This window comes from Sander lucioperca, chromosome 9 (assembly GCF_008315115.2).
Source record: "Sander lucioperca isolate FBNREF2018 chromosome 9, SLUC_FBN_1.2, whole genome shotgun sequence".
NCBI classification, from domain to species: domain Eukaryota; kingdom Metazoa; phylum Chordata; class Actinopteri; order Perciformes; family Percidae; genus Sander; species Sander lucioperca.
In genome coordinates this window covers 38772100-38782099 of record NC_050181.1, presented here as the reverse complement: position 1 = coordinate 38782099, position 10000 = coordinate 38772100, and the positions used below count along the sequence as shown (strand labels likewise).

Below are 10000 nucleotides of genomic sequence, written 5' to 3'. Positions count from 1 at the left end.
GACAGACAGACGGACAGAGAGACAGACAGTCAGACAGACAGACAGACAGAGAGATTCTGAGTTGTAGTTTAAATAAAGTGAGATACACACTGGTATCGGATCAGTACTCGGTATCGGCCGATACGCAAGTTGAGGTATCAGAATCAGTACCAGGAAGCAACAGATGGTATCAGACCACCTCTAGTAGGAAGTGGAGGGCCGCTGATGAAGCAGCGCAGCAGACGGACAGCAGCGCCTGCAGTGGGAACATAAGGTAGGACACAAAGCCTTTCACCTTTCAGTCTCGCGGCCTAGCAGTTAGCTCCTAGTATCAAATGTGCACAACCAGGCTCTGTGGTAAGACCTACTGCAGACAAAATGTAGAGCAGGCAGTTCCAGGGTTGGTTATGTCGTGACAAAATAACCAAGACATGTATAAGAAACTGTAACATATATAAATACATCTGTACAATAAGAAAAGAACAGAGATGCACCGATAGACCGGCTGGTTTTCACGTGCTCGGCCATGACCGGCGACCAGCAGGTCAGTCTGACATATGGTGATTTCATGCTGGTCAACGCTCCAATTAACTGACAACATAAGTTATACCAGTTACAGTTCTCAAGGACGCACGCACACACGGACGCCACAGCACGGACGCCACAGCACAGACGCCACGGCACGGACGCCACGGCACGGACGCCACGGCACGGACGCCACGGCACGGACGCCACGGCACGGACGCCACGGCACGGACGCCACGGCACGGACGCCACAGCACGCTCTCTTTCTCCTTTCTCTCAACTTCTCCTCCGTGTGTCGGCGCTATTCTCCACATGTAGGAACCTGGTGAATTAACCTGCAACATGTCAGCTGTTTGGGAATTCTTCAGCGTGTGTGCAGAAGATAACAAGTTTACAATATGCAACACCTGCAAGGAGAAAGTAGGGCGTGGAGGGACGACACCAAAAACCTAAATCACATTTCTTTAGTTGATATTGATGTGAAAAGAAGGAAATGGTTCTAACATTGCTCTTTAGATGTGTGTGAATGTCCCCCACCAGGAGTAATTTATATAGTTCTATTTTATAGTGATCCATTATCTGTTCAACACATGTTCTATTAAAGAAAAGATAGAAAATAAATATGTGTGAGCTGTAAAGTGGTTAGAAAACATGAAATCAGAATCAGCTAAAATCGGTATCAGCTGGTCTAACTCAAAGAAAATCAGAAATCAGAATCGATCTAGAAAGTTGTAATCAGTGCATCTCTAGAAAAGAAGGTTGTATGGTTTAGTGCAGGATGTGCAAAGATATCCAAGAATATGACTGTGGGATGTCACAGTGATGTCATGGTCACCTGGTAGTTGCCGTGGCGACTCACAGAGATCCTGGGCGGCAAACTGGCGGCGGTGTAAATGTCAGAGATGACGCTCTTCAGGAGGTCAGAGAGGCCGCCTTCCACTGACGGCTCAAACACACTTCCTGTCTCCTGCAGCTGCAGACTGACGGCTAGAAACACAGCACTGCAGCTCTACACACACACACACACACACACACACACACACACACACACACACACACACACACACACACACACACACACAGAGACACACACACACACACACACACACACACACAGAGACACACACACACATATACACACACACACACACACACACACACACACAGACACACACACATATACACACACACACACACATAGAGACACACACACACACACACACACACACACAGACACAAAGACAGACAGACAGACACACACACACACACACAGAGACACACACACACAAACATAGATACACACACACACACATATACACACACACACACACAGACACAAAGACAGACAGACAGACATGACATGACGTGTGTGTATATGTGTGTGTGTGTGTGTGTGTGTGTGTCTGTGTGTGTGTGTGTGTATATGTGTGTGTGTGTGTGTCTGTGTGTGTGTGTGTCTGTCTGTGTGTGTGTGTGTGTGTGTGTCTGTGTGTGTGTGTGTGTGTGTGTGTCTGTGTGTGTGTGTGTCTGTGTGTGTGTCTGTGTGTGTGTGTGTGTGTGTGTGTGTGTGTCTGTGTGTGTGTGTGTGTGTGTGTGTGTGTGTGTGTGTGTCTGTGTGTGTGTGTCTGTGTGTGTGTGTCTCTATGTGTGTGTGTGTGTGTGTGTGTGTGTGTGTCTGTGTGTGTGTGTCTCTATGTGTGTGTGTGTGTGTGTGTGTGTGTGTGTGTGTGTCTGTGTGTGTGTGTCTGTGTGTGTGTGTGTGTCTGTGTGTGTGTGTCTGTGTGTGTGTGTGTCTGTGTGTGTGTGTCTGTGTGTGTGTGCAGGGCTCCAGACTAACTTTTTGCCTTGGTTGCACTGGTGCGCCTAACTTTTTTATTTAGGTGCACCAGCACAAAATTTAGGTGCACCCAAATTTTTCCTCGCGTCACCGTTAACGCTGAATGGGGATACACGATATATAGCTCTGTATTTTTTTACCAAGTGGGCTAAATGTTCAGTTTTAAGTCAAAGCCACTTTTCACAAGCTCTTTTATTAAAACAGATGTGATTAAAATAAAATGCAAAGACAGGGTTTCCTTTACCAGTCTGAAAATATACAGCTGGAACACATTCAGAAAGTTATCTGAAATAAATAGCCTGGGATATATTAAAATAAATATATATATATATCTCTGAGAAAGCTCCTTAACTTGTTTTCAACAACAATAACTGATTAAAAGAGAGAGAGGACGCCCGGATAGCTCAGTTGGTAAATATAGAGGCTGGACTCCAACCTGCGGCCCTCTCCTGCAGGTCATTCCCCCCTCTCTCTCCCCTTTCATGTCTTCAGCTTTCCTATCAAAATAAAGGCGAAAGCTTAAAAATAAAAATTAAAAAAAACAGAGGGAGGTGCGATGGCCTGAGGTATATATGCTCCTCACAGAGTGATGGCTGACTCATCATGAATGGGTCCAGCAGGGCTGGATGCTCTTTGGTGGGTCAGTGGCGTTAACGTCTTGTGTATGAAATGTCTGTATCGTCCCTGGCTGCGCTGTGTTTTTATGAACTATGATATTCTGGCCGTGGGTCACATCTCTCGCCCAGGTCCAGCAGGCTCCGTCTCACGCTATTACTCAACCAGCTGAAGTTAGTTGCATCTAATAACTTCTAATGTGTTTTTCGCCATGGCGGCCGCAATAACAGAGAGTTACCAGCAGAAACACTGGTACCAATACAGGTTCCCTCTCATACTTAATATACAGCTGTGGTAATAATACAGGTTCCCCTCTCATACTTAATATACAGCTGTGGTAATAATACAGGTTCCCTCTCATACTTAATATACAGCTGTGGTAATAACAATTACAACTGTAGACAAATGTCAGCAGTTTGGACCGCTGGTCCAAACTGCTGACATTTGTCTCCCTGCAGGGCTGCCGTGTGTGAGTGATTGGGGGGCGGGGCTGCGTGGAGAGAGATCCAATCACAGGCACGGCTTTACAGAAGAAATGGATCACATAACGCAACATTAAACCATATCGATATAAACGTCATCGCTTCGTTAGTGGAGAGGCAGCGGATGAGAGGACGTTAGTGTGTGTGTGTGTGTGTGTGTGCGCGTGAGTGTGTGTGTACCTCTGGGTTCATGTTGTCAGACAGGAAGTGCAGCGATCGCAGCAGCAGCTGGAACAGTCCGTCCTGGACTTTGTCGTCGATGTGGTCCAGATATGTGATCCAGGACTCGGAGGAGTCTTCAGCTGCGTACAGACGCCTGTTCACCTGAACACAGAGCAGCAGAGTCACAGCTGTCTCTCCTCCTCCTCCTCCTCCTCAGGTGCGTCCTACCTGTGTGAGCCGGAGCAGCTCCTGTCCCTCGTCTCTGATTCGTCTGCAGCTCTGCTCTGTGGCTCCGCCCTCCAGCAGCGAGTCAGCTGACCGCTGCAGCAGCTGAAGCTCCGCCCATCCCTGCAGGTGCAGTAACACACGGATACAGACTTTACACACACAAATTATTTATTTATGACGCTACAGCATTTACTTAATCCTACGAAAGGACAAGACCAAATTTAAGAACTCGGTGAATGAAATGTAATACTTTTACGTAAACATGAGCACATTTCCCCCATCTTAGCCTCACTCCACTGGCTGCCTATTCAAGTTAGGATCCATTTTAAAATTCTTTTATTTGCTTTTAAAGCCCTGAATGGTCTTGCCCCACCCTACCTCTTGGAGCTGCTACGCCCTTATATCCCACTCGCTCTCTCAGGTCAGAAGATCAGCTGCTCCTGAGTGAGCCTAAAACTAAGCGGAAGCTCAGAGGGGACCGTACCTTTGCTGTGGCGGCTCCTAAATTAGGGAATGATCTGCCTCTGCACGTTAAACAGGCCTCTTCTCTGTCTGTTTTTAAATCCCGTCTTAAAACCCATCTCTTCTCTGTGGCCTTTGACACCTAGTAAGATGTTGACTTGTTGTACTTCTTTTAATTATTTAGATTAATTGCTTTTCATTGCGCAGCTATTATTGTGTATTCATGTTATATTGTTATGTATTTTATTTATGATGTCTTATTTATTCTTCTTACAGCACTTTGGTCAACTTTGGTTGTTTTAAAGCTCTTAACAAATAAAGTTGGATTGGATTTTAAGGCCTTAATTGTCAGAATAAGACCTAAGCTGCATCTCACGGCCCTTTTTTGATAGCTCCTCGACTACTTGACTCCTCGGCCCTCAGCTGAACCGGAAGTTGTTCTGTCCCTCCTCAGTGAAGGACGTCTCAAAGCTCTGCCCTGAGGACCGAGCGTCGAGGAGGGATCATTGAGAAGGGATCACCAAGGAGCTATAGGCGAGGATACAGAGAGCAGCCTTTCTGGAAGCCGTCAGCTGACGGAGTTGCTAACTCTGCCCAAACAGCTGACAAATTGATGTGATTCAAGGACGTCTCATTCCTCTACAACACATTTGCTTGGTTCCTCCGATGATTTCCTGGCGTCCCTTTTTGACGGGGTTGGGTTTCTGCCGAACCTTAGAATTTTTTCCCAGTGAACTGAACCCTACTCTTGCACTACACGCGCTACGCTGGTCGACGTAGTGACGGCGCCGTTGATTACGGGAAGGTGTTTACGTAGGTGGAGCGTTCAATGCAGTAGGCTGTGAGGAAGTGGAAATGGAACTGGTGAGCAGAAAAAGTGTAGTTTGGCAGAACTTTCAGTCAAAAGAAGACCATTCAAGTCCAGCTACATGTTCAGTCTGTAATGCTGATTAGTCTGGTGGTGGCGAGGACCCTAAACAAGGAAGTTGCTGTGAAGCTTTGGACACATCCGGTCTGTGGCTGCAGGTGGCCAGTATGAGAGGAGATGTGATCTTGGTCAGAGACTGACCTGTAGGATTCCTGTCATGGCGTCCATGTTGGCTCTGGCCTCGCTCACTGTGGCGTGGAAGATCATCACTCTGTGTCTCTGCTGCTCCACCAGCTGCAGTACACCTGATTACCAGCGACAGACACCACGTTTCTCTCAGCACACAACATCCAAATCAGATTATACAGTAATAACAATGCAGCGCTGACAGCGATAGATCTATGCTAATACGTTAATGTTTAGAATCCATCACTAAGTTCATTCATTATTATAGTAGAATTATTTCAGGAATTATGCATCTCACGTATCCCCTGCAGTACTCCAAAGTACCCCCCCCACCATTGAGAAACCCACAAGGTTGATTTATGGTTCTGTGCTAAATCTACGTCGTGGGTCCGTGCGTAGGTCCGTGGAGATAGCGACCGTACGCCGTAGGTCCGTGGAGATAGCGACCGTACGCCGTAGGTCCGTGGAGATAGCGACCGTACGCCGTAGGTCCGTGGAGATAGCGACCGTACGCCGTAGGTCCGTGGAGATAGCGACCGTACGCCGTAGGTCCGTGGAGATAGCGACCGTACGCCGTAGGTCCGTGGAGATAGCGACCGTACGCCGTAGCCTGACGTCACCTCTCAAACAACGTGACTACACGTCTCTCAGCCGGGGCTTGGTAGCGTTGCATTTCCCCCCCGACACATTTCCTGGTTCTGCTTCTCCATCAACATGAAATCAAGGAGAGGGTTAACTTCTCCTGCTCCAGATTTCACACACACACACACACACACACACACACACACACACACACACACACACACACACACACACACACACACACACACACACACCAGGCATGAAAACAAGTCAGGGGTGAAAAAGGTGAGAAGGATATTACCCCTCTAGGGGGGTCCGGGGGCAGCATGCTCCCCCTGAAGAAAATTTTAAATATTCCATATTTTAAAGCATCAATCTGATGCATTTTGAGATGCATGTTTTGCCAACCAACAGTGTAATATTTCAGTATGCACTCATTAAAGTTAATCTGACTGGCAAAACAGTTAAAGTCCTTCTGACATTACACAATAATAAAAGTCATAACTTTTAAAAACTAAAAAGTTTTGGATCAATTTTTACTTCTTCCAACCATATGTTAAATAAAGAGTCACGTTTACATATTGCAATAATATCATAAACTTTACTACTTTGGCAGGTCATCATCCAAACAGAGAATTAGTTCATTCATGATGTGTCCATGTTGATATTAGCTGCTTTATTTACACTTATTAAAAACGTCTCATTGTTTATCTTTTCATATATCTAGAGGTCTAGACTGTGGGACGAGGCCGTGATGTTTAAATACCTGCCATGCTGATTACACACAGACAGCGTCAGGGCAGTCTGGGCTTCAGATCGCTTTCACACAGCGGCCATCGTTAATGACAAATCATGTTCTGCTATGAACGTGCACACACCTATTGTTGTATCACGGTCGGTCAGTGAAGGAACAGTCCAGCAGTAGCACTAGCTGTCGTTACTGGTAACGTACTCGTATGACAGAGTGCACGGACCGAAGCTTTGTGACTAGCAGCCCTGTCTTACCGCTGCTGCCGTCCAGTATCTTCCTTCAACATGCGCTGCAGAAGCACCTAGCTCCCTCAATCTGAGGCACCAAGTGCTGAACAGCTTCCCGTCTCCACCATAGACATATATAATATATAATATATAATATATATCTCCACCCGTCTCCTCTTGTCCTCTATCCATGTCCAGCGCCATTTGTTTTAACTACTTTCTCAACTAAAGCTGCCTGTAACTACATGCTCCTAGCCGCGTTACCAAGGAGACCACACCGGCACTGCACTCTCACATTTCGGCAAAGACCCGCCCTACTTTGCATCTGATTGGCTAGAACTCGTTTCATTCAAAATAAATCCCATGTGGACTTTTTAATTTATTTATTTTTCTAAAATAGTCAAATGCCAGAAATCGGGCACCAGCCCAGAATACTTAACCCCCCCCCCCTTAAACATTTTCTCATTGAATCTACACGATTCACGTAGGTCACCTATTTTGGTTTCAAAACGGCGAATTTCGCCGAAAGGTCTGACACACACACACAAACACACACACACACACACACACACACACAGAACCATAGGACCCGAGACCCGGCCCGGTCTATCAGGTACAGGTCCAGCAGATCTGTTGTGTTTGCTGTACTCCATGTGTCACCTTCACAGCTCCAGGTGGTCCTCTGCAGGTCCGACAGAGTCCGGTTCAGCTCCTGCAGCTGGTTCTGGATCAGAGGAATTTCCTCCTCCAGCGCCTCACTCACCGCCTAAAGGAAGAGTAGGGAAGGCTTTCTGATTCACATCTTCATCTAAAATAATAATGATAAAATCCTGAGATGGATCGTTTAACAGGCTCCGTTTTAAAGCTAGAGTGAAGACAGGTATCATAGAAAACTAGAGTCCAAAAGTAGCGCCAAAAAAGTTGCAAGCGATGAGGTAACAGAACCTTTGCACGGTGTAAAGGACCGTGTTCTCTTCTGCTATGAAGAAAGGACATGGGGACAGTTACCTGGCTGTAGCAGGACATGGGGACAGTTACCTGGCCGTAGCAGGACATGGGGACAGTTACCTGGCTGTAGCAGGACATGGGGACAGTTACCTGGCCGTAGCAGGACATGGGGACGGTTACCTGGCTGTAGCAGGACATGGGGACAGTTACCTGGCCGTAGCAGGACATGGGGACAGTTACCTGGCTGTAGCAGGACATGGGGACAGTTACCTGGCCGTAGCAGGACATGAGGACGGTTACCTGGCTGTAGCAGGACATGGGGACGGTTACCTGGCAGGACATGGGGACGGTTACCTGGCCGTAGCAGGACATGAGGATGGTTACCTGGCTGTAGCAGGACATGGGGACAGTTACCTGGCTGTAGCAGGACATGGGGACAGTTACCTGGCCGTAGCAGGACATGGGGACAGTTACCTGGCCGTAGCAGGACATGGGGACAGTTACCTGGCCGTAGCAGGACATGAGGATGGTTACCTGGCTGTAGCAGGACATGGGGACAGTTACCTGGCTGTAGCAGGACATGGGGACAGTTACCTGGCTGTAGCAGGACATGGGGACAGTTACCTGGCCGTAGCAGGACATGGGGACAGTTACCTGGCTGTAGCAGGACATGGGGACAGTTACCTGGCCGTAGCAGGACATGGGGACAGTTACCTGGCCGTAGCAGGACATGGGGACGGTTACCTGGCCGTAGCAGGACATGGGGACGGTTACCTGGCCGTAGCAGGACATGGGGACGGTTACCTGGCCGTAGCAGGACATGGGGACGGTTACCTGGCCGTAGCAGGACATGGGGACAGTTACCTGGCCGTAGCAGGACATGGGGACAGTTACCTGGCCGTAGCAGGACATGGGGACAGTTACCTGGCCGTAGCAGGACATGGGGACGGTTACCTGGCCGTAGCAGGACATGGGGACAGTTACCTGGCCGTAGCAGGACATGGTGTGACTCAGGCTCAGGTAGCTCTGTGTGACGTCATCTATGCAGGTGTAGAGTCGAGCAGCGTGCAGGTGGAGCTCCACATCTGTCTCCCTGCTCACGTACCGGAGCTGCCTCAGCACCGCCTCCAGCTAGAAGGAGTAATAAAAACTATATATATATATATATATATCTATATATATATAGATATATATATATATATACAAAAATATATATATATATATATATAAAATATATACAAAAACATGTTTTCAGGAAATTAGACTAAACATATCGATCCAAAAGATTTCTAAATGTAGAAACATGAACAAACTGTGTCCGAACATGTTTTTGATTTTTTGGGATATGCTCATTTTTATGAGAAGAGTGTAAAGGCGTTTTGATGGTTTCATCTGCAATAGAACGTGTCACGCTGCTTTGCCCGGACGTCCCGTAATGTGATGACGTGAGAAAGACAGAAGCCTTAGCTTTGTGCTGCAGAAAGAATAACCGCTCTAGCTGTTCGATACAGTTGAAAAAATCTGCCTGTGAAAACGCGTGAGAGTTAACGTGTCCTGGTCATAGACAGTAGAATACATGGACACAGCAACGCCATAGACTTCTACGGAGACCAGTGAAGTCTCTTTCCCGGTGATGGCTGAGCGTTACTGAGCAGCCTCCAACTGAGCTTGAAGACGTAGATGTGACGTGAGCAACCTGTCTGAAAGTTGGAAGTCTTCTGGTAGCTGTGCCAAGAGAAATCTCAATCATTCCCAATCTAGCAGAGACGGAGAGCGTAGGTATATGTAAGGAGATAACATAGACACAGGCTAATTATTGATCACTAAAATGATAGTTAACATTAGTAATTAAACTTAAACAGCTAATGGAAGTCCAAACTGCCTGAGAGCTTCTCCTGTACTATACGGTAATTCCTCTACTATGAGACAGGAAGTCTCGTGGTTATGACCCAATCGTTAGCCTATTTTTATAAAAACGTCTGCTACGGAGCCATAACGTGAGCTACAAGGTAATGGAGCCTTTTATACATTGTCGTGTTTCTTTAGAAATAAACAATGGACAACTAGAGTCTTTAAACTCTTCAGATGTAAAGTTATTCTCTGTCAAAGTGACGTCAAAATGAATGGCAGTCAATGGGATGCTAACGG

General features: G+C 47.0%; 2 protein-coding genes and 1 long non-coding RNA gene across 5 annotated transcripts in view; 1 reads left to right on the top strand and 2 right to left on the bottom strand.

Moving 5' to 3' along the window:
- The window catches only part of LOC118495833, a 145288-nt gene that overhangs the window by 78741 nt on the left and 56547 nt on the right, over nt 1-10000 (top strand). The window lies entirely within an intron of this gene.
- Nucleotides 1-10000, bottom strand: part of LOC118495823 (zinc finger protein 335-like) — a 96192-nt gene that overhangs the window by 59793 nt on the left and 26399 nt on the right. The window lies entirely within an intron of this gene.
- LOC116039460 (dynein heavy chain 17, axonemal-like) overlaps nt 1-10000 on the bottom strand; it is a 42243-nt gene that overhangs the window by 18865 nt on the left and 13378 nt on the right. For both annotated transcript variants that reach the window (XM_036005027.1, XM_031284346.2), the window contains exons 10-15: nt 8837-8983; nt 7565-7670; nt 5360-5463; nt 3829-3948; nt 3619-3762; nt 1340-1513 (exon numbers count right to left, since the gene is read on the bottom strand). In XM_036005027.1, coding sequence (XP_035860920.1) covers nt 1340-1513; nt 3619-3762; nt 3829-3948; nt 5360-5463; nt 7565-7670; nt 8837-8983 — 795 coding nt within the window. The remainder of the gene's footprint in view (nt 1-1339; nt 1514-3618; nt 3763-3828; nt 3949-5359; nt 5464-7564; nt 7671-8836; nt 8984-10000) is intronic.